Source organism: Bombina bombina, chromosome 2 (assembly GCF_027579735.1).
Source record: "Bombina bombina isolate aBomBom1 chromosome 2, aBomBom1.pri, whole genome shotgun sequence".
Classification (NCBI taxonomy): domain Eukaryota; kingdom Metazoa; phylum Chordata; class Amphibia; order Anura; family Bombinatoridae; genus Bombina; species Bombina bombina.
In genome coordinates, this window is record NC_069500.1 from 1040608510 (window position 1) to 1040634553 (window position 26044).

General features: G+C 35.8%; 1 protein-coding gene across 1 annotated transcript in view; it reads right to left on the reverse strand.

Annotated features, from left to right (window-relative positions):
* Positions 1–4252: 4252 nt before the first annotated feature.
* The window catches only part of SCLT1 (sodium channel and clathrin linker 1), a 555483-nt gene continuing 533691 nt past the window's right edge, over positions 4253–26044 (reverse strand). The window contains 2 exon segments of the mRNA XM_053703662.1: positions 4253–4354; positions 5336–5418. Coding sequence (XP_053559637.1) covers positions 4253–4354; positions 5336–5418 — 185 coding nt within the window.

Here is a 26044-nt window from a genome sequence, read left to right on the forward strand (position 1 = left end):
GCATCAGGAATAGGGAAACCTCAGGGAGATTAACTATCGTCTTGAAAACTGAATTTAAATGATTACAAGGCTTATCAACAGAAACATTAGGATGTTTAACCCCCTAAAGTAATTAAAACCTCTTTTAAAAGCAAACTGATATGTCCACCTTTAAACAAAATAGAGGAAATATAAGGTTCAACATCAGTTGAAGATTCCTCATAACCAGAGGAAAACTGCACCATCTGAATATATAACAGTATCCTTGGTTTCAGGGCACATAGAACTTGTAGAAGGTAAAATCTGAACTGACCTTTTACACTTGTTTGAAGGTGGGAGAGCATTAAGTTGGTCTGATTGAAATAATAATTCTAAACATGAGTCACATAAATGAGCTGGAGAAGGCACCTCAGCTTTTTTACAATAAGCACAACTAATAAGTATGGAAAGGTGTTCAAGGGACTTATCTCTTTTTCTCAGGTAGATTTAGGGACAGAATCAGACTGCTTCATTATAGCAGGGTGTTCACTTTCATTCAGGAACACCCTTAAAAAGCTCTTGAGTAATGGAAATCACTTACCCCTCCTAAGTAGCTTTAAAATAAACTCACAAGTACAATGCGCGGTAAGCTGAACTGCAAAACAAAGCAGAAGACATTAACATTACATCTAAAGGACAGATAACGCTCATCAGAAAGAAGAAAAAACTAACAGCTATAAGGGATATAGTGACAAAATCTGATGTACGCATAGCAGAGGACAAACGTCCACTAACTCGACATGTGTAAATCAGCCGAAGCTTGAAAGTAAAAAAACAAACAACTAAAGGGATGTGTGCTAACCCCCGATGCACATAAAGCCAAAGGCCGATGCGCAAAAAAAAAAAAAAACTAAGCGTGCAAAAAATGGAGGCACGCAAAACAGCAAGGGATATAATGTAAATGATTCTGTCCCAGGGCCATATATATTAGCAAATATATATATATACAGTATATATATATAAATATAAACTTAACGTGAAACGCCTTAGACAATGTTTGACCATTTGGTCTCTCTGCCTTGTTGTATACACTTTTTAACGATGTTCGAATAAATTAATTAAGGTTTTTTTACCTTATATATTTTTCCTGCTCATTTGAGTGCCTTTTTCTTCTATGCCTTTCGAATTTTGCAGTTTGATCCACCGCTTTACTGGCACTCCAGGACGACTGTTGCTCCCCTTCCTTGAATGGGTCTTCTGTGACCTTTGCACCTACCATTTCCGGATTGGAGATCTGGCATCACCTGGAGCTGCGGTTTGTGACTTTTGTAGACAAAGACAAGTCCCTGCTACCAATTATGGAAGGTTTATCAAAAATTTCCAATGAGGTGAAAAAAGAATCATTAACCATACCCCATATACATCCCTCTGACAAGCATTATACTCTAAGGGGAAATCCAGGCCTCAATATAGACTGAAAACCCCTCTCTCTGAAGATCACATGCACAGCTTCATTCTTCAACCACCTCCAGCAGAGGCAAAGTAAATACTTAGGTATGTGTGATGTGGGAGGGGTTTTATAGGGCTCTTGGAGTTTGATAATCTTTTCCTCCTCCTAGTGGTAGAGAAGAGTAATTCCCAGGAGTAATGGATTGTAGGACTCTCACCACCTGTATGAAATAAAGAAATATATCTGCCTAGGTATTAGGAAGACCTTCCTACTAAATGTTGTTTGTGATGAAAACTTGTAAATTGAATTGCTGAAATTGCTCTCAGGTTCAGTTCAACACCCACCATAGAATTCAAGCAACTAACTTCATTGTGGACCTGCAACAAATACTTATTTAATAGCTAATAAAAGCAAAACACAGTTATAAGTGGTCATAAGATTAAACAGAGCATAGTATTGAATCAGCATGATACCCTAAGCCTTCAGATCACAAAATAATAGCTTGAGTTCTAGAACATTTATGGAGAAAGCAAACTCCTGAGAAAACCAAGCAAAACTGAAGAGCAATAAACTGGTATTGATAATGTTCCACAGTAACCCTTAAACGATATGGATAGATGGGAATAAGAAGACAAGAATCCTTCAAATTTATGGTGGTCATTAATTCCCCCCATTCTAGGTCATGAATAACAGTGAAAGTAATCTACTAGAGAATGGAGGTACTCTCATAAGCCTAGTGGTTTCCTGTAAAGAACTGGAAAATGTATCTTGTTTTTTGGAACAAACACCCTTTGAAATGGGTTGGGCTATTTCTCCCACTTGAATTTTGATTTCTCATGATGCCTCTCTTGTTAACATAACTTTTCTGTTGCCAATACTGCAGTACTAAAATTTTCAGTACAGGTGGTGGTTTCAACAGGCAAAACAGCTATTTGAAGTAACAAAATAAAGTTAAAAGAGCTATTTGTAAATACAATCCAGCACATAAAATGGAAAATTAAAAACACTGTAAATTGGATCAAATTTTAAAGTACAATGCCCCTTTTACTTTAAAAAATGAATTTTATTATAATAAGCTATTCATCAAGCAAGAACAGTTATAGATCCAGGTCACTGGGGAATATTTAATCCTACAATTATTAAAATAGCAAGGCTTGAAACATCAAATAAAATAGATAAAATATTTACATTGTTTTTTTATGTTTTTTGCATATTAAACAAATAAAAAATAAATAAATAAATAAATGCCCAACATATAACTAAGTGATTTGTAGAATTATATGAAGAATTGCATTACTATTGATAAACACTAAACATCAATATATATGATCTTTTTTAAAAGGACAAAATAAAAACAATCAATAATCCCCTGCTTAGCAGACAAATGACTAATGCCGGGTAAACCGTAAAAACTGCCTCATTCATCAATATCTCAGTTTATAACACCCAGCGTTTTACAAAGCACACTTTTGTCTGCAGTACATTTACTACTGAATTGTTTATATTTTTACATAATAGAACCTGAGAGCCAGATTTAACATTTTCTTAAAGGATATTTGTTATAAAATTGTTTTTTTATTTTTACTAACATGTAAATCATAGCTCTGTAATAGGAAATACTAAATGATTTTGTAGTTACCATACTAGGTGCAGAAAGACAAGTATTAAAGGGTCATAGAATAATAAAACACCACAATAGCAAGGTCATATTTTGCATTTCTAGCCTTGTTATTTTGTCCTAGGATCAGAGGCACCAAATTCCAGCATTTGCAGACATCTAATTTCAGGGAGATGGCTACACCGCTGCATAACACCCCCCCGTTATATACTGGACACCTGGAAACCCTAAATAAGATAGAGACTTATCATTAAAGTAGCTTCCCACTAAACTAAAGAATATGAAGTTTAATTACGTTCAGTAAATAAGGTAGTATTTGTGTTTTATTTTATTAAAATAAGTGGTGGCTTTTTGGTAACCGATGCATGCTTTGAGGGTTCCATAGCATCCCAGCTTGTGAAGTACTCAGTATAGTGTTCCTGTATGACTTTCGGATTTTGTGTCTGGGAGCGTGTGTGATTTTGAGTTTGAGAGGCTATTTGTAATTATGTTTTGTACTCACAGTAGGGACCTGACAGCAGGGGTGTCTATCTACTCCCTCACAGGGGCACACTCTCTTTGCCCTCTTTCTCAGTTTTCACTCAGCCTATGCTGCAGCCGATGTTGCTGATTCTCCTCCTCTCCCAAGAGCCTTATTGCCACCTCCTAACAACAGGAGGAAGGGTGGCAGACATACAATGTACTGAAAATAAAGACAGACTTGCTGTGACAACGCCTTCCTGCTCGATGACGTTACCGCAACTAAAGGCATTCCTTAAAGAAACACTGTTTCCGGATTTGGGCTACGTTGGCTCATGGTACTTGTTGTTTCAGGGAGATTGCATTTCATTTGCGGGCATCAGGGAGCCGCCATTACAATGAAGTAGACTCTCTCATCATTAGGGAGACTTGGGATGTCTGCATTTGTAATAAATAAAATAAAATGACCTAATCAAAATCTAAACAGTTTCAGTAAAGCAGCACGTTTAGATTCAGGATGCCCAATTCCGGAACCCAGTTATGTGCACAAAACAACAAAGGGCTAATGATGTCACCGTCATTAACTAAGAGCGCATAATTACAAATGGTGAAGCCCTGGACTTAAACATGCTGCTTAAATAATGAAATAAATAAAAAAAACAGTAATTTGGTGCCTCCATTCACAGGTTAGTATTGTAAATTTTTACCTTACTTTTGTTATGTTTTACCTTTTTATGTTCATTTAAAAGCGTTTTAAACAGTCAGCTTTATACCTGTTTAGACAATGATGTGGATCTCTCTTCTGCTTTATCTAGGCGGTTTTGAAGTCTGTTCGTTTTCTCTTCATAGTCTGTTACTAATTTTTCAAGCTGTTAAATATAACAATGAATATAAATGTAACTGCCCACAAACAAAATGACAAATGTTTGTTTTATTCATCTTCAAGGCACCTATATTATAGCCTCATATTTTGCTTGATATTAAAACTAATTAATTTAAGGGGCTGAGGGTATCAGTATAAGCTATATAATAAATACAACTGGGTGCTTCAGGAAAAAATGTTTGTTTTTTGCTTAGAAATGCTGACTTCTAAATCTACATTTTCATGTGTGCTATTTTTTATTGAGCTGCTTTTTTTCTCAGCTGTAAACCAAACGTTGGCCATGTAGATACTTAAAGTGACATTAAACCCCCAAATTTTCTTTCATGAATCAGATAGATAATAACATTTTAAACAACATTCCAATTTACTTCTGTTATCTAATTTGCTTAATTCTTTAGATATCATTTGTTGAAGAAATAGCAATGGACATGGCTGAGCCAATCACCTTTTCCATCTATGTGCAGCCACCAATCAGCAGCTACTGAGCCTACCTAGATATGCTTTTTACCAAAGGATATCAAGAGAATGAAACAAATTAGATAATAGAAGTAAATTAGAAAGTTGTTTAAAATAGCATGCTCTTTCTAAATCATGAAGAAAAAAAATGTGGGTTTCATGTCCCTTTAAACAGATTATGTGATTCAGCCTCTGATTGGCTATACTTATTAAAAAAAGTTAAGATTTTTTTTACAACAAAACAGGAAACAGCAGACAGTCTCAGTCTCTCAGTCTCTCAGTCTCTCTCTCTCTCTCTCTCTCTCTCTCTCTCTCTCTTCTCTCTCTCTCTCTCTCTCTCTCTCTCTCTCTCTATATATATATATATATATATATATATATATATATATATATATATATATATATATATAATTATAATATATATATATATATATATACATACAGTATAACATATATATATATATACACACATACACTTATATACTAGAAGCCGTTTTGTTTCTTTTCTTACCTCAAAGTTCTTTTCTTGAGCATTGTCTAGCTGAGAGATCAGTTCTTGATTATGATGTTTTTTTCCGATTTAACTCACTTCTGCTAATAAAAATGGAAGAAAAACACATTTATAGAGTTTATCTTTACAAAGCAAGGGGAAGGCTTGGGGGTTCATTTATCATTGTGCGGACGGACATGATCCGCTATAGCGAACCATGTCCGCCGCACATCGATAAATGCTGACAGCATATGCTGTCTGCATTTATCATTGCACCAGCAGTTCTTGTGAACTGCTGGTGCAACGCCGCCCCCTGCAGATTTGCGGCCAATCGGCCACCAGCAGGGGGTGTCAATCAACCTAATCGTATTGGATCAGGTTAATTTTCGGCGATGTCTGCCTGCCGCCTCAGAGCAGGCGGACAGGTTATGGAGCAGCAGTCTTTAGACCGCTGCTTTATAACTTGTGTTTCTGGCAAGCCTGAAGGCTCGCCAGAAACACGGGGCATTGAGCTCCGTTTGGAGCTTGATAAATAGACCCCATAGAGATAATACTCCACCTAAATAAGGGAATACAGCACTCTTTTTAAATAAAAAATATAGAAGTACAAATGTATTAGTATACAAAGTCATAAGCAATAACAAACAACTAACACAAAAAACACACATTAAAAACACTTAAAATATATATGTATGCCACATAGAGAGTGTTATAGTGGGAACACTCCAAGAGGAGCAACACCCTGCTGCATCAGACCACTTAAAGGGACAGTCTACACCTTAGTCATCTTAAAGTCTTACTTTAGATTAAGCTGCAGATAGCCTCCTGCACCCTTTTTATATCATGCAGTAGGAACAGTAAAAATGTTATTTTAAAATGAATAGTGTTTCTGGCCAGTTTGAAATGGCTGCCAAGCTCAGCCCACTGATGACATCAGGATCTGGGCTGCATATGGCATCCAATCACAAAAAGCCACCACTAGTTGGATTCAACAGACTGTCAATGCTATTCAACAGAGTGCATAGATGCAGCCCAGATCCTGATGTCATCAGTGGGCTGAGCTTGGCAGCCATTTCAAACTGGCCAGAAACACTATTCATTTTAAAATAACATTTTTACTGTACCTACTGCATGATATAAAAAGGGTGCAGGAGGCTATTTGCAGTTTAATCTAAGGTAAGACTTTAAGATGACCAAGGTGAAGACTGTCCCTTTAAATGCAGGTAAGTGGTGTCTGGATACCACATGGAATATATGCTCCCCTGGTAGTGTGACACTATACATAGTTACTCAGCCTAGCTAAAAAATGATATAGTTATTTGTGTGACTACTGTCCCAAATCAAATAAAAGTCACCTGAACATATTGTCATATACAATGAGGAAAGAAATGTGCACTGTCCGCAGTGTCAGAGCACTTTGCTATTGCTCACTGGGAGGGAGGGGAGAAGGTCAGAATAATTTCCTATCTCTGTACTAATCAGAAGCAGGATATAAAATATATATCTGTATAGCTCACTTTCCTATTTATAAACAAGACACTTATGCCACTGTCATTGATTTGTAATTTTAAAATACATAATAGACGCAAATTCTTTACAGTATTTTAGAATACATTTGCCATTTTTGGGATCTCTATAAATGAAAACTATCAAGCAGGAACTGCTGAGCGGAACAAGTAGCACAAAGTGGCTCAGTAGTCAAAGTGTTAAAGAGAATTGTACAACTGCTTGACACCTTCCCAAAAGCTCATCATTCTAATAACTGAGGATGGTAAGGTGAGAGACAGCCAAACCTTCCTATCCGTAGAAATAATTGTCTCGCTGCCTGCATCAAAATTCTACCAGTTGGCACCCAGCGCTGTAACAAAATGTATGCTAACTATAAGAAAAGGGAGTCATTCTTCATTTAAAAATACATTTGCCAGGTGCTTTCATATATGCAATGACACTTATGCTGTTTAACTTCTTACAGAAAATACATTTTCAATACATCTGACATAAATAGATGAGATGAACATGTTTAGCGCAACACTACAAGGCTATGCTTTAGCACTGAAATTAACAGTCAAAAACAACATCTTGCCGCAGGCTTTTGTAAGATGATTTTCACTGAATAACATGTTTACTAGGGGCGTGCAAGAAACTGGGACTTTGGCATTCATAAGTGAAATGAATTGTCATAAAGTAAGAAAAAAAGAGACCCCCACAGCAGCACTCTAGTCAGTTACAGTTTAAACCAATTTTAATCACTAGGGCTAGTATTCCCTGTTAAAGTGAACAGACACTATCTCTCGGTAGCAATAGTATACAGTAAATAATATTTATATGCTGAAAGTGAAAGCCACAGGGAGGAAAGCAGAGTAAACCTGTGAATACTGTGTATCAATTGGACACAAGGAAAGAAACATGCCTTAAAGGGACACTGAACCCAAAAAATTTATTTCGTGATTCAGATAGAGCATGTAATTTTAAGAAACTTTCTAATTTACTCCAATTATTAATTTTTCTTCATTCTCTTGCTATCTTTATTTGAAAAAGAAGGCATCTAAGCTTTTTTCTTGGTTCAGAACTATGGATAGCTCTTTTTTATTGGTGGATGACTTTATCCACCAATCAGCAAGGACAACCCAGGTTGTTCACCAGAAATGGGCCGGCATCTAAACTTACATTCTTGCATTTCAAATAAAGAAAATTTGATAATAGGAGTAAATTAGAAAGTTGCTTAAAATGTCATGCTCTATCTAAATCACAAAAGAAAAATTTTGGGTTCAGTGTCTCTTTAAGCATGTGCCGTACACAGACAATAAAGCATACACTTGATACTTTCCAGACGGTTAAAGTCATCAAACCATATCCCCAAGGGCCGTACTTACTCCTCTTGCCCTTTCAGCATATATATATAAATATTATTTACTGTATACTATTGCTACAGAGAGATAGTGTCTTTATTCACTTTAATAGGGTATACTAGCCCTAGTGATTACAATTGGTTTAAACTGACTAGAGTGCTGCTGTGGGTCTCTTTTTTCTTACTTTATGAAAAGTACTTATCTGTACCTTTAGTCAAAACCTGAATTGTTCCGAGCAAAGTTACATCCTAATATCTATAAGTGAAATGAATGCCACAAATGACCACATTCTGCAGCATTCGGTTCATTTTACCACATGCAAACATTTGCATATCCCTAGTGTAGACCTTGGTCTAATTCCCCAAGATTTATTAACCCACCATCAATTAACTAAGCAATATAGCAATAACAATAAGCACAGTTGCACACTATATGGTCACAGTAAGGTATGCACATTGCATCAACTTAAAAAAATAATAATATCCCTTTGAGTATGTCCCTCAAATACCATTCAGTCATTAATATGTGCCTCCTATTTTTTTTAAGGAAATAATAATTCTTGAGTATTTGAAGTTTACCTATGAACTAAATGCTTTCAGTAGCTAGATATTCTACACTCCTTTCCTTATGGTTAATTTAGTGGTATAGCATAATTAAAGGGACACTGAACCCAACTTTTTTCTTTTGTGATTTAGATAGAGCATGCAATTTTAAACAGCTTTCTAATTTACTCCTATTATCAAATTTTCTTCGTTCTCTTGCTATCTTTATTTGAAAAAGAATGCATCTAAGCTTTTTTTCTTGGTTCAGACTCTGGACAGCACTTTTTGATTGGTGGATGAATTTATCCACCAATCAGTAAGGACAACCCAGGTTGTTCACCAAAAATGGGCCGGCATCTAAACTTACATTCTTGCATTTCAAATAAAGATACCAAGAGAATAAAGAACATTTGATAATAGGAGTAAATTTGAAAGTTGCTTAAAATTTCATGCTCTATCTGAATTACAAAAGAAAAAAATTGGGTTCAGTGTCCCTTTAAGTGTTTGGCTATTTTGTTCTGCACCATTTTTTATAGAAATATTGAATTTATGAACATTTTTATTTGTACTTTACCCAACAGGCAAATTTATAGTTCACTAAATATACAAACAACAACAACAAATTCAAATTGTGAGACCATTTTATAAAGTGCTAAGGTTAAAAAAGCAGAGCCAATGCATTAAAAAAACAACATATAAAAATATACAATAACTGAAAAGACAACAATTATGGATTGACTTACAATTTAAATGCCACCAGTAATATTAAAATATGTGAAACAGGAAAATTGTGCATTGGTAATTTGCCAGTTGTAGTGACCAATCAGAATGTTGGAATAAAAAGAAAAGTGTGTACAAAAAATGACTCAAAATAGTTACTTATCATTTTTAACCAATTATGACAGCCAATGAGTTAACCCCTTAAGGGCCAAGGTTTTCCTCAGTTTTCATTCCAGTAGCTAAAGAAAAATACCTCCAAATATATTCATTATGTTGTTTTGATTTTAGGAATACCTTATATATCTTATGTTTCCAAGTAATATATAGCAAATATAGAACAAATACTACAAAGATGGAATTATTGGTTAAAGCCAAAATTTGCTATGCTTAGACTATAAGCTAAATAGCTAAAACTGCTACACAAAAGTACATATTTCTAGAATTTAGACACACCAGGGTATTTATCTAGAGGTATTTTGACAAATTATGCTTCACGTTTTTTTCCCCAAGGACAGAAATTAAAACTTGGGTGTTAAAAAACCCTTTAAAAAAAATAAACTTTATTAAAATAAATTTTATTTTTAAGAAATACATAAAAACACTTTATTAAAACGTTATACTTTTTTACTGGGACAGATGGGGAAGGGCGAGGACAAACCATTGTTAAAAAACAGCTGCTTGTCCTTTTGACATGTGATCACTGACTGGCTGTCACAGTGATCACATGACCACGGGCCACTTTTTTAGTGCAATATATGCTCCATTTTAAGTATACAATCATCTAGCATCATCAACATTATATAAAGTGTGAGAATAAAATAACCCCCTTAGATTTTATAATGTACTTTTTGGCAGCAAAGTGGTAAACAGTTGGTTTTAAGCAGTAAAATCTAAAAACCATTTTCTATAATTAGATTTTATACATATTGAATTTAAGCCCTGCATAAAGTGTGCAGATTTTAAAAAGGCATTATCTCTCCGGGAGCTTTCATTTGTTTCAGCAGGTAAAGTCAATTTTGATCTAAAGAAAAATACACTGCTATAAGTTTGGTGTTTAAAAATTAAATGTACTAATTTTGCATTTTAACCCATAAACATAATTTCAAATGCATTGTTAGGGTTGTGTTAAAATTGCCATACACTGGGGTAGACCTGAATACTACATTAAAGGGGCAGTGAAGTCAAAATTAAACTATCAAGCTTCAGATAGAGCACACAATTTTAAACAACTTTCCAATTTCATTTTATTATGTGATTAGATTTTTTTGTATCCTTTGATGAAAAGCATACCTAGGTAGGCTCAGGAGCACCAATGCCCTGCTGGGAGCTAGCTGCTCATTAGTGTCTGCACATATTTGCCTCTTGTCATTGGTTCGCTTGATGTGTTACAGCTAGTTCCCAGTATTGCATTGCTGCTCCTTCAACAAAGGACACCAAGAGAATGAAGCTAATTTGACAATACAAGTAAAATGGAAAGTTGTTTAAAATTGGATGCTCTGTCTGAATCGTAATTTTTTTGTTTTTTGTTTCATGTCCCTTTAAAGTTTTTAAAAGTGGATTAAAATAATGGTAACAACTAGATATGTAATCAGATTTAAAGATTAAAGGGACAGTAAACATACAATAGTGCAGAATTATATAACATTATCTTAGCGGCAGCTTTATGAAGCTAAACCATTTCCTGATTTTTTATTTCAAAGTTGGACTCCGCTCAAGGTTCTACTGAGCGGGTCTTGTTGTTCAAAAGCGCTTGGCGGACGCGCGGTCTAGTCACAGTGTGCAATGAAGAGAATATAGCAATAAAGTGAGTCACACAAATTTTTTGTTTCTCAGTGCATATACAGTAAAAGTTATATTTACACTAGACTGTAGTCTATTAACTGTGCAATAACGTTATGCCTAAAAAAAAAAATGCACATACCTTAATTAAAAATACTTTATTGCTAAAAAATGCTAACCATCATCTCAGCCTTCAGTGAGTCGTAATTTTTTTGCAGATGGTGTGTATATATATATATATATATATATATATATATATATATATATATATATATATATGTGTGTATTCATGTGTTTATGTGTGTATTCATATGTGTTTATATGTGTATATGTGTATTCATATGTGTATATATGTGTATATATGTAGAATAAATGGTGCAGACAGACTTGTTTGACATAGGGTTGTCACAAACCTTCAGTTTGTAAAAGAGCAATATCTGCAAAGCGCAATAAAGCGAAGTGCAATAAAATGAGGTATGCTAGAATATAACAGCCATTTTTGTATTTTTTTTTAGATTAATAGGCCTCATTTTAACTTATTCCATTTAAACATCCAGTAAAAAGACTTTATTATGAGGAACCTCAGTGAATATGCATAGCATGGGGTGGACAGACTTTTTTTCTTCTAGTATTGTATGGAGTAGATGTAAACTATACTAAGGCAATAGATATTTGTAATACAATCATTGCTAATTTGCATTACAAAACCTTTTGAATAAATTTGATTAGATATAATGAGTAGGTTTCATCACATAAAAAAGAGGGAGTATCATATTTAAATATAATATCAAACAAGAACATATGTGTTAAGAGAATTCAACTGTTTTTAAAGTAACTGTTTAATAATTCTACAAAATTAGCATTAACAAGCTTTAAAAGCCATGATTTCTCAATTTCCATAATGCATTCTACATCAGTTTTTAATTCATGCATGTTTTTTTCCCTCACTGACTAGGGATTTACAGGTGCAAGAATGATCTGATTTGTGTATTGGGATTAATGTATATATCAGCTGAGTATTAAAGCATCCAATTGTATATGCATAAACACCTTTGTTTCCATGATTACTTTTTCATATATGTCATTAACAGTAATTTTTAGCCTTGAGACAAATTAAAAGTATTATTAGTTCCCTCATGTTGAATGATTAACTTCTGTGGAATTATGAATCAAACTAAAAAAAGTAAAAAAAACAACAACAACAAAAAAACTGACAAGATACTGAAGGTGAAAATCTTCACATGAACCGACATTTGATGATACTGACTAATGCATTCTGAATAGACAAGGAAAGTCAGAAATAAAATGTGCATTATTTGATGGTTTGCCAAATAGGTTTAGGATCTGGCAGCTGAAGATAGTACATTATTCATGACGCTCAGATAAATTAACAGCGCTTCTGCCAGATGTGTAACTGCAATATGCTTTAATTACTCTTAGTGATTATAGATTTCTGCATTGTGCCAGTTCCATGCAGCTGTATAACTAAGCAAGAAAATGGATTTATAAAGTTATTTTTGTTTCAAAATAATCATACAGACTGAAGTGTTAGTCCAGTGATACATATGCCCAAATAGCAGTGTATTGCAGTAAGTTGTAAATCTGTGTTCAAAGACAAACTTTCAAGAGTTTCCTCTCTTCTTTAAAGGGACAGTCTCCTCCAGAATATTGTTTTATAATATAGATAATCCCTTTATTACCCATTCCCCAGTTTTAAATAACCAACACTGTTATATTAATATTTTAAAATTTTCTCTCTCTCCTTTACTCAAAGGGATACTAAACTTCTCTCTCTCTTTCTCTCTCTCAAACGGATACTAAACCCATTTTTTTCTTTCTTTAATGATTCAGATAGAGCATGCAAATTTAAGCAACTTTCTAATTTACTACTATTATCAATTTTTCTTCGTTCTCGTTATCTTTATTTGAAAAGCAGGAATATAAGCTTAGGAGCCGTTCCTTTTTTGGTTCAGCACTGGGTAGCGCTTGCTGATTGGTGGCTGAAATGTTACCATCAATCAGCAAGCGCAATCAATGGAGATCGCAGACATAACAAATATATATGCGTTCTGTGGGAGTAACCTGTATTTTAATGGGGAAACAGTGCCATGAGTTTGTAATATTCAAAGCACTGCCCTCTATTTTAGATGCATCTATTCAGACTTTTCAGAATTGCCAGCTTTTCAGTGGTGAGAAATTGAATTAAAAGACAATGATATCATAATACAAAGACAAGCATTAAAAGCAAGCAAAGATCCTAGGGAAAATGCAAGGGCTATTACTGAAATTGTATCCTATGCGTTACCTTAAAGGGACAGTATGCACTAGTTTTCCTATAACTGCATGTAATAGACACTATTATAAAGAAGAAATTTCAGTATAAAACATTTTAAAAACTTCCTTAGAAGCTCACAGTTTAGCATTGTTGATGATGTTAGGCTAGGAACACGGAAAGAGCAGACACTCCCCCCCCCCTTCCCTGCATATGAAAAGACCTAGTAGAGAAACATGAGCAAGCTTGAGTCTATAGACATCCGTATACATCTAAAACTTTGGGGCTTGGTTAGAAGTCTGAAAATCAACACAATGTTATTAAGAAATAAGCAAAACTATACAATGTTACAAAAAGACACAGATGGGCTATATAAACGGATCAGAAAGTGTTGAAAGTGGCGGTGATGTGTCACCTCCAGGGAACCAAGCTGCCCACGTCCTCTGAGTCAACCTTGTTGCTTTCACCTCCAAAATAAAAGAGCTCACAATAGTGTAGCAGATTTCAGACAAAGTGGTAGGCGCACAAACTGGTTATACTCACGAGATTGCAGTTAAAATAAGCCTATTCTTAAAATCATCACAAAGGTGTCTTCAGGTACAGCTTCAGGTTGTATTTAATATACAGTTCAATGCATTTCAGCTAAAAGAAGCCTTTATCAAGAGCATAAAGTTAAAACAATTTCTGGAACAATACTAATCTAATCCAGTGTCTACCGCCAGTTCTAATTTTGCCATAGAAAACTTTCCAATTTAACTTTGGAAGAATTTGGATGATGTTTCCATGGGATTCCAGTCCATTAAAGGTGTTGTTACCTGATAAAGCTTGAGTTACCTATATGTTATAACCAGATGTGAGTTTTTATTTTTACACATAATGGGACAGTTTAGTCAAAATTAAACTTTCATGATTCAGACGGGGCATGCAATTCAACTTTCCTATTTAGTTTTATCATCAACTTAGCTTTGTTCTCTTAGTATTATTTGTTGAAAGATACACCTAGGTAGGCTCATATGCTAATTTATTATCCCTTGAAGGCCGCCTCTTATCTCAGTGCATTTTGACAATTTTTCACAGCTAGACAGCCCTAGTTCATGTGCATCATATAGATAACATTGTGCTCACTCCCGTAGGAGTTATTTATGAGTCAGCAGTGATTAGCTAAAATGCAAGTCTGTCAAAAGAACCAAAATAAGGGGGCAGTCTGCAGAAGCTTAGATACAAGGTCATCACAGAGATAAAATTATATTAATATAACCATGTTGGTTATGCAAAATTGGGGAATGGGTAATAAAGGGATTATCTTTCTTTTTAAACAATAACAATTATGGAGTAGACTGACCCTTTAACAAAAATGGGTAAAGATTCAAAGAGCTACAAGAAAAAGGATTTTCTTGGGGTTTTCACTGTGGTTAAAGCTGTAAAATGAATCAGAATATATTTATGGACTGAAACAATTTGAAATTCCTAAAAAAAAGGTGTCCTCTCATAAGTAACTCCATGGTCGTGAGCACAATGTTATCTTAATGGGACACATGAACTAACGCCCTCTAGCTGTGAAAAACTGTCAAATGCATTCAGATAAGAGGCAGCCTTCAAGGGCTTGAAATTAGCACACTAGCCTACCTAGGTTTAGCTTTCAACAAAGAATACCAAAGGAACAAATTCAATTTGATGATTAAAGTAAATTGGAAAGTTGTTTTAAACATTTTTATGATGTAGATAGGGCATGTCATTTTATTTTGACTAGACTGTCTCTTTAAATTACATGATCTATCTAATTCTTGCAAGTTTGATTTTCCTATCCCTTTAAACTATGGATGCACATATGAATTGAAAAAATGCAACCAGTGACAATATGTTCTGGTAGACTGCAGAACACTTTGAAGTGACTGCTTGTCTCATACCAATTTAAAAATCTGGGCAATGCTCCAGCTCAGTAACAGAACATTTTACAGAACTTCTGTCAGCCTGCAAAGGGCAAAAATAAAGATAAAAAATTATGCAAAATACATTCTATTACAGAATGTAAAAATAGAATTTTCGATATGTCATTTTTGATGGTTCTCAACAATACTGATCATTAAATATGTAACACTTGTTTTAAAAACATAAATCTTAAACTATAAGCAAAAATTGAATTGAAGGGCACTATTTGCTAAAGCTACTTACAGTCAGTAAAAATAACTTCACCAGTAAACTCTGCTGAGCAAGATTCTAATTAGCATGCTGTAGAAAAGCAAAGCATTTGGATAAGCTTCAAGAATCAGCATAACCGTCAGCTAAAGGGCATTCAAATGGAAGATGTGTTTACAATGCACATTTGTAAACACAGTTGACGTGCTTAAAGTGTTCGCACTTGTGTAGTAATATCTAGATCTTTGGATTACTTAATTATATATTTTACATTTCTTCTGGCCAAAGCTAAACTAGTCTTTGATATTAGGATATTTTGAAATTGGCAAAACATTATAATAGATGGGGGGAACTAGTGAATTATTAAAAACAATTATGAATTATGAACAAATTATGATGTCATGTATGATGTCAACAAAGTTGTAAGTAGTGAAAAACCTAACCAAACAGCCAAATGTTTCATGGGATTTCTTGCACTTGTGGTCTACTATAAACACCTTTATTGGCAGTTTTGCAAAGTGAATTTAAAGCAATTTAGCAGTGTCCTCTAAATAAACGCTGTAAATAATAAAATACCTAGATTTTGTAAAAAATTACATACTAGCTAGGCTTGAGAATTCTGCCATATGCACATCCAGTTCTCAAAATTGGAAACAACACATAAATTACAAGAAAGGGAGCAAAATAAATAATGAAAATGATATAGCAAAGTTGTTTTACTACACATAGTGAGCCATTTTTTTGTATCAGAATCTCAAATTCTAACTCTCTATTTACCGTCTCCTTTAGAATGTTGAAGCTAGCAGTGCTTATTCTATTTAAGGATAGGATAAAAGACTCTTTAGTCATGCTGTGATTAGAAACTGGGACAATAAAGAAAAAAAAAATTATGGAATTCTTTAGGCCAATTCAATAGCTGATATGGCTAAAATTTAGAGGGGCAGTCTATGTGAGAGTGGTTGAGACAGCTGCATCTATTTGTACATTTGTTTTTATATTCTTACGATGTCTGATTACAAATGGATTGTTTGTTGCACCAACTTTTATATATCTCAGAGAGACAGTATGTCTAAACATATATAAAATTGGAACACACAGTACATACACAGCAGTGCATTCTAAATGATCAAAAGCATTGTTGGAACATACTTGTGTTTAAAAAAAAAAAAGCCATCTAAAAGCTATACCTTCTCTAGTATGGCTAAACGAAGCAGGCACACACATTTGTTTCACGTGAATGCTACTGGTGCAGATAACATCATGTGACATTACACTAGGCTGCTGAAAAATGCACAAAAGGCAAAACGTGTGTATGTGGCCTGCCACTATGTAAGCTATGGATCTTGTGGGCTTTAAAGTCTTTCACTAGAATAATAATGACTTTATCACAAGGATTTTGTAAGAGTGCATATTGCAAAATAAATATAAGAATATAAAAAATTCTAATGGCATTTGACATGTTATGCTGCATTTTATATACCACTCTTATGTTTCTCTAAGTGCATCATTTGTATGGTGCTACCCAGAATGTAGTTGAAGTGCATTCTGAGAAAGTGAATGTGCTGATTGGCATGTGACATGAATATCTGTTTAATATGTATGTGTCTGTCTAGTCATTTCAGTATACGATTCTGTTCCCATTCAAATCTACTTTTTCTTTTACAAGCTAATACATAAAACATTAGTCAACAGCAAACTCTGCTGAGGACAGAGAAATAAGAGTATATTTTTAAACTATTATAAAACCATGTATAAATGAAGGTTCTTGCTACCTTACACATGGCTTCTAAGACAACATAGATCCCAAACATATAAATTATAGTCTGCCTTCTACCCAAGATTAACACTACTGATATGCTTGCAGAAAGTTTACCAGTTGGGTAAAAGAAAACAAATCCCAGTTTGTCATACCATATATCATGCTAAAGCTGTAGGATAGATTAAGTAAGATGAATGATTAAAAGTGCTGGTATAGGAATATGATACAATAGACAAGAGATAAGTAAAGGGCAAATGAATGAGACAGGGTAAGAGCTAGGGATGTAATTATTAAACCTGCGCACATTCCAAAAAATGTTTTGGACAAATTGTTACTCACAAACAAAACATTTTTTTTTTTGTTTCACCCAATATTTATCATGGAGTTGATTGGAATTGGTTATCAAAAATCTGGTTACATGCTATATCCTATGGGGAGCATCTTCAATGCATCAAATGAACAGCAGCTTAAATGTAAATAGAGTTAAAAAGACAATGTACTGTCATTTTAAAAAGTCATTTTGCCTGCTAGAACATCCACCTATACTTAAAATATGAATATAGCTATATTATATGAAGAAAAACAGGAGACAGCAGCATTAACCTCTTAACGATTGGCCGTTAAAGGATTGTCTGGGTATAATAGCTCAGGTCTTGCAGCAAGCTATTAGACCCTCCCTCCTGAAGGCTTGCTAAAATAGCGCTGAGATCACTCTATTGAAAATGACACCCCCATAGAAAGACCAGAGATGTACATGATACGTGACTGGTCATTAAGGGGTTAAATAACCTCACAGTGAGAGGAGGGAGAGAAATGTTTGTATCTTGAATAGCTAGTTTTGCTCATTTAACTCCCAGCCATAATTAGAATTTTGATACATTACTTTAGGTATTTTTGTACACTTCTCTGCTGTTCCAGTCTGACCAAGGCCGGATTGGCCTGCAAGTATACCAGGAGATTTCCCGGTGGGCTGCAGCAGTTGGGGCTGGAAAGCTACAATTTAAAGGGGTGATTAATAGATGCAATTGGGTTGTAGGGCACCTATATAACAACAATGTGGCACTTTTGTTTAGTACAAACCAATATATTTTAATTCTTAAAAAAATATTGTGGGAAGGAGTATCCCAGTAATCTCCTTTGAGAAAAATGGGGCAAGCAAATTGTACTGGCTCAATGAAAAATAGGGCTAGTCTCACAATTTTCCAGGGCTGCTTTTTATTTCCAGTCCGGCGCTGAGTCTGACGTATAGCCAAGGAGGAAAATTAGAAAGGTAGGAAAGGACAAAGCAGGTTAAATGAGGTGCAAGCTAGAAGTGTCCCCCCCCCAAAAAAATTAGGTAAAAAATAAAAATGAACAGGTCTCATAGACTCTCACACCACAAAATAAATTAATTTATCATCAGGTAAGCATAAATTTTGCTTTGTTTCAAAAGGTGGTGAGAGCCCATGAGCCATTACTCCTGGGAACTAATACCCAAGCTGTGGCGTCCATGGGTAATTGGGCAAGACATAACATTTTTAAGGCAGGCACCTAATTACCAGACACTGCTGCCTCAAGGACTTTCATACCAAACACATCTAAGTGGTAGGATTGATAAAAATTTGCCTTGCAAATTTATTCAATATAAGCCTCATTTTTGAAGATCCAAGAAGAGGAAATTGATGCAGAAAAATGGGCAATATAGCATTTTGGAAAACACTCTCCCGCCTCCAAGTAAACCTTGGAATTAAGAGATTTAGCCAAAAAGTTAAAGAAACAGACGTGGCCCTCTCACCTTCACGTGGACCAATGGACAAACTAATTAAATATTGCATAAAAATCTTTGTAATTTGAAAGTAGAATTCTAATGCTCTTGCAATATCTAAATTAAGTAAGAGACTATCAAATTAATTATTTGGATTAGAACATGGAAATGGGCTATAATCTCCTAACTGATGTTAGCCGGAAAATCACTTTAGGCAAAAAAACAAACATATTAAGTCGTTAAAACTGTCATATCTTGATGAAAATAAGACAAGGAAGCTCATAAAAAAAAGCAAAAAATTCAGAAATTCTTTGTGGCAGCAGATTTTGCTAAAAGCATCAAAGACAGAAGATAAATTCCCAAATCATGCAGGTTAGAAAAGAGAAACTTCTAAAGCTTGTAAAAAAGAAAACAAATTATCGTTCCAAAGAGGAGAAATTGGTTAAGACACTGAAAATATCCAGACTAAGCCTGAACAAAGCCTTGATGCCAAGGCACTTAGCAATTTGTTTTGTAGTATTAAACATAAAAAGTCAAAATATGACACGTTAAAGAGTTAGGAGTTAGGTCACATCTGAATTGAATTATTTTTATTTTTTTTTTTAGAAATTAACACCCAAATAGAAGAAATGTCTATATCTTAGCTGATATCCATCGGCAATACCAGGTGAGAAACCCCCTCCTATGACGGTGTGGACAGAACTGACCACTTGCTTAATTACCTGTTTATAGGTAACCTCTCTTTCACTTATTTCCATCGGCAATACCAGGTGAGAAACCCCCTCCTATGACGGTGTGGACAGAACTGACCACTTGTTTAATTACCTGTTTATAGGTAACCTCTCTTTCACTTATTTCTCCTACTTCTTGAGATGTCCAACTAAGTGAGGTGGACACCCAAACCAGGTAGAGAGGGAAGGAGCCTGGTAAGTATCACCCATAGATAAAAGCTAAGAAATAGAAATGTCTTATATTAGGGTGTTAATTTCTAATTATATTGGATCTCCTTGGTTAATACTTCCCAGATGAGAAGCTTGAAAAGTAGTGAAATAAGTAGGGAAAAAGATACTGCAAAAGAAGGAAATTTATTTTCAAGTTACAGCAGAAGAAAATCTCCCCATCAAATATAGCAGAGCTAGATTATTAAACATCCCATTTATAATGTGACACAAAAGCAGGAGGGGGCTTCTAGACTGCAGCTTGCCAAATCTCAGATGGAGTAGCATCAGCTTTCATAGCCCATAAAGTTGCCACTGGCCTTGTGGAATGTATCCTGAGCCATCTGGAAGTGGTTCATTCCTCAGTTAATAAGCCCCTGTGATGACTTGCACTATCCAACTGGAAAATGGTAATTTTGTCTGGTGCTTGGCCTTGACAAGGACCTTTAGGTATCACAATGAGATGATCCATTTTGTGGAGGGACTGGGTTCTCTTGAAATAGATGTGTAAGCAACTCTGTGGGCCTGAGGCATCAGATAGCGGCTGAAGAACAGAGGTGTTTGACTATTGGAGCTTGATGCCATGAGATCTATTTCTGGGTAATCCCACCTGGCTGTATTCATATGAAAAAACCTGCTTCTGTGGTGGGCCTGTGCAAATTGATCTTGTCAGATGACTCTCCAGTCTCCATCCTGACTTGCTGGAGTCTTTTTGAAGAATAATTAGATTTGGATCTGAAAAGGAAGTCCTTTGAAAAGATTTTAATGTCTGGATCCACCATATAAGATATTTCTTGAAATGATGAGGGAAAAGGGATGAACTGTGAAAGATTCCGCTGTTTGTTCCATAAGAAATGTAACTGTAGAGGCCACATCTACCATCTCGCCATTTTGATGCCTGCTAAGCTGAAGATTCTTGAAGTAATCCACAAGAGGTTGAACCCGTTGTGGAGGAAGTGATACCAACTGTTTTACAGTATGGAATGAGCCCCCAGAAACACAATTTCTTGTGAAGAGATTAGCTGGCTCTTTTAAAAATGTATCAGCCAACCATGGTTCTGCAGAAATGGAAGAACTTGATCTCTGTGGAGACATGCCCTTTGAACAGAGTCTGTGAAAATAGGTATGTCATCCAAGTAATGAGCCACAAAGATGCCTCTTACACATGTTAAAAGTAACCAGTAACTTTGGGATAACCCACGGGGCAGTGCAGATGCCGAAAGGAACGGAAATTGGCATTCTACAGTGAATCATAGAAATCGGGAAAATCTTTTATCGGGATATGAAAATATGCACCTTTTAGATCTATGAAGAGAAGAAAAGCTTTTGAAAGAATCATCTTGACAACGGATAGGAGAGACCCTATCTTGAATGTTTTCTACATTATTTAAGTGTTCAGTTGTCTTACATCTAGCACAGATCTCAATGATTTGTCTTTTATCTTTACAAGTAACAGAGGTTAATAAAAACCCTGAAACTGTTGAATCAATGGAACCTTCTGAATAACCTGTTGAATCAGAAGTTTGTCGACTAATTGGTAAATCGCTGCCAATTTTTGATGATCCCAAGGGACTGGTGGTGTTGCTAAGCAAGGTAGAGGAGGTTTCTTTTTTAATTCTAATGATATCCTGTTTAGAAAAGTTCTTAGACCCATCTGTCTTAAACAGTCATAGTCCAGACGTCCCTGTATCTGGATAGTTTGCCCCCTAGCAGAGACTTAATAAACTAAGATAATAATCAGAGTTGCAGTAGGGCTTTCAGCTTATCTGAAAAACAAAAATTATACCCATCTGATCAATTCAAGTAAGAGTAAATGAGTCATCACATGTGTAAATATTCCCCTCCTGACCACTAGGTGGAAGCAAAAGACACCCCAACACAGCAGAGCTTTAAAACCCTCCCACTTTCCATGATTCTCATTCATACATATAGCCACGTAGATGAGGAAAAATTAAAAACAGGAAAGATAAAGCAGGACAAAGAAGTGCAAAGCAAGTGACCATGCCACCTTAGGAAATAGAAAGGGCAGGGTTGAAGACTCTCACCGTCATGAAAGAAAGCATAAATTTTGTTTGCTTTCACAAAATGGAGTTCATAAGTCATCATCACGTGTGGGAATAAATACCCAAGCTCTGGAATCCCAGAGACTGCCCGTGAATAGGGGAGACAAACAGTGAAGGAAGGACATTATTATTTAGGCACTACGGCCTGCAGAACTTTCTTGCCAAAAGCAGCCCCAGAAGAAGCATGCACATCAAAGAGATAAAATTTAGAAACAGTATGTAAAGAACATCAAGTAGCTGCCTTTCAAATCTGAACAATAGAAGCCTCATTACAAAAGGCCCAAGAAGTAGCAACTGCTCTAGTGGAATAAGCAGTAATGTGCTCAGGGACATTTTCCCCTGCAATCAAATATGCCTTGGGAATAAGGCTTTAAAGGGGACAGTCAATACCATAATTTTTGTTGTTTAAAAAGATAGATAATTCCTTTTTTTACACATTCCCCAGTTTTGCATAACCAACACAGTTATAATATACTTTTTACCTCTGTGATTACCTTGTATCTAAGCTTCTGCAAACCGCCCCCTTATTTATTTCAGAAAATAATAGCTAGTGCAAAGAACAGCCTTATCATAATGAACATATAGAAAAGTTTGCATTAAAAATCTGATATTTCAGAGACCTTTCTAGATGAAGAAATAACTAGAAGATAAACAAACCTTCCGTGGTAAAAGCTGATGGTCTAAAATAGACACTACTATACTATAAAGAAGAATATGTACATATACTGATCCAAAGATCCAGTATAAAACCTTTTAAAAGCTCCCAGTTTAGCACTGTTGATGAGGTTAGGCTGGGATACTCATTGAAAGGGGCTGAGAAAGCAGGAAGAGCAGACACTCAACCCCACTCCCCTGCTGTATATGAAAAGACCCATTAAACAAACAGGAGAAAGCAGGAATCTGTAGATACCTTGGGGCTTGTATAGGAGTCTGAAATTCAGCACATTATTAAAAAAATAAGCAAAACTATACATTTATGCAGCAAAGATTTCAAGGAGGAAAAACTGAATGAATAACTGGTTTAATTCTGATCAGAGCTAGCCTGAATCAGGTTATCAATAACATTGCCAGAAAAACCACTGTGAAATAGAATTAAAGTGAAAGTACATTTTAATAAACGTGAATGCTCCTATGCATTCACATAATCTAAAACTATATAGTCACATATTTACTTTTCTTTAGAATCGTGTGCAATTGAAAAATATTTATCTTTTATTTTTCCTCCACCCTTGCTAACTTCCTTCTTCTGTAGACTATTACATAAGAGCAGTCCCACCCGCTGTAACTTCGCTATCGTGAATGTGCATCTACACATACAGAGGAAATTCTGCGATAGCTGCATGCGCACTTCAACCCGGGGGCATAGATAGACTGGTTAGAGACCCCACTGGGGGACCAATGAATTTGATCTAGCGATATTCGTCACCGCACATCAAAAAAAATAATTCATGCAGACGGAGGAACGGGGAACAAGTTTAGCAGCTTGAAAGGTACAAAATGATGATTTATAAGACATTTTAAAAAAAATTATGAATGAAAGTTAAATTATTTTTTAATAAATGTTTTTATTTTTTAATGTATTTTCATGACACACATATCGATATACTTTACTTTCACTTTAAGCGTTCAATCGCCATGCCATCAAATTCAGTTTTCAGATCTTGATAAAAGAAAGGGCTTTGAGAGAGAAGATCCTTTCTTAGAGGAAGCCTTCAAGGCGGGCACAAGGACATCTGCACCAGACCAGATCAACATAACAAATCCTGCAAGGCCACAGCAGCTAATCAGAATTGCTGAGGCTTGTTCCTGCTTGGCCATTACTGTGGATAGCACGGAGGAAAAATGAAAAAGCAGGTTGTACGACCAAGAGACCAATAGGGCATCTATCAGCCTCATCCAAGTGTCCAGAGACCAGGCAGAAAACTGAGGCAGTTTGTGATTCAAGCGAAAAGTCATGAGATCTATCTCTGGAAGACCCCAACATCTCACAATTTGGTCAAAAACTTCCCGATTCAGAGACTAATCCCCTGTGTTCAAGAGACTGGCGGACTGAGAAAGCCTGCTTTCCAATTGTTCACACCCGGAATGTGGATGGCAGAAATCCTGCAATAATGGTGCTCTGTCCAACTGATGAAGCGGCACACTTCCCTCATTGTAAAGGAGCTGTAATGGAGGTAAGTAACAAAAGAGCTTGGTGGGACATAAGGTAGAAAAAATATTTTTGGCTTTATTCATTGCACATATTATACTTGATTAAAACATCTCTTGCAAGAGAAAAGATGGCCAACTCTGGAGAGCCCTGAAGATTGCACAGAGTTCCAGAATATTTATTGGTAACTTTACCAACCTGAGGAGACCAAACTCTCTGTAGTCTCAGAGAGCCCCAGATTGCACCCCTACCAAACAGGCTAGCATCTGTGGAGATTATTATTCACACTGGTCAAAGAAAGGAGGCTCCCTAAACCAACGATTGGTTAGTCTGCCACAATGTCATAGACTGTCTTGTCTTGTGATTAACATAATTCTCAGACAGATCCTCTGGTCCCAGTATTCCATTGATGCCACATCTGCAATTGGAAGGCCTGAAGATTAAATCTGGCAAATGGAACTGCATCTGAGGCAGCCACCATGAGATCCGCAACTTCTATGCAGTAAGCAACGGAAGGCAGAGGATTTAGCTGCAGAAGGGCATACGCCTGTTGCAGCCTCAGCCTGTGCTGATCTGTCAGAGACAAAAACAATCACAGATTCAACAATGAACACTAAAAAAGACACACGGGTCTGAGTAGTTAATGAGCTTTTGAAAATTTATTTTCCAACTGTGACTTTGAAGCAACTGAAGACACAGCCAGATGAATAAGGATCCTGAACCAGAATATCAAAGTAAGGAACTACAGAAATTCCATGAGCTCAAACTAAAGACAACAGAGCTCCAAGTACTTTTGACCCTCCTGCACTAAAGTAAGTAAAACATAATTTATGCTTACCTGATAAATTTATTTCTCTTGTAGTGTATCCAGTCCACGGATCATCAATTACTTATGGGATATATTCTCCTTCCCAACAGGAAGTTGCAAGAGTCCACCCACAGCAAAGCTGCTATATAGCTCCTCCCCTAACTGCCATTACCAGTCATTCGACCGAAAACATGCAGAGAAAGGAAAACCATAGGGTGCAGTGGTGACTGTAGTTTAATGGAAAAATTACCTGCCTTAAAGTGACAGGGCGGGCCGTGGACTGGATACACTACAAGAGAAATACATTTATCAGGTAAGCATAAATTATGTTTTCTCTTGTTAAGTGTATCCAGTCCACGGATCATCCATTACTTATGGGATACCAATACCAAAGCTAAAGTACACGGATGATGGGAGGGACAAGGCAGGTACTTAAACGGAAGTTACCACTGCCTGTAAAAAACCCTTTCTCCCAAAAATAGCCTCCGAAGAACCAAGGTATCAAATTTGTTAAATTTGAAAAAGTATGAAACGCAGACCAAGACTCCGTCTTGTAATCTGTTCAACAGAAGCCACATTTAAAAAAGGCCCAAGTGAAAACCACAGCTCTAGTAGAATGAGCTGTAATCCCTTCAGGAGGCTGCTGTCCAGCAGTCTCATAAGCTAAATGAATTATGCTTTTTAACTAAAAAGACAGAGAGGTTGCTGAAGTCCTTTGACCTCTCCTCTGTCCAGAATAGACAACAACAAGGTGAATGTTTGATGAAAATCTGTAGTAGCTTGTAAGTAAAACTTTAAAACACGAACCACGTCCAAATTGTGTAATAGACGTTCCTTCTTTGAAGAAGGATTAGGATACAAGAATGGAACAACAATCTCGAGTGATATTCTTGTTAGATACCACCTTAGGTAAAAACCCAGGTTGGTACACAGGACTACCTTATCCGTACGGAGAACCAGATAAGGAGAAT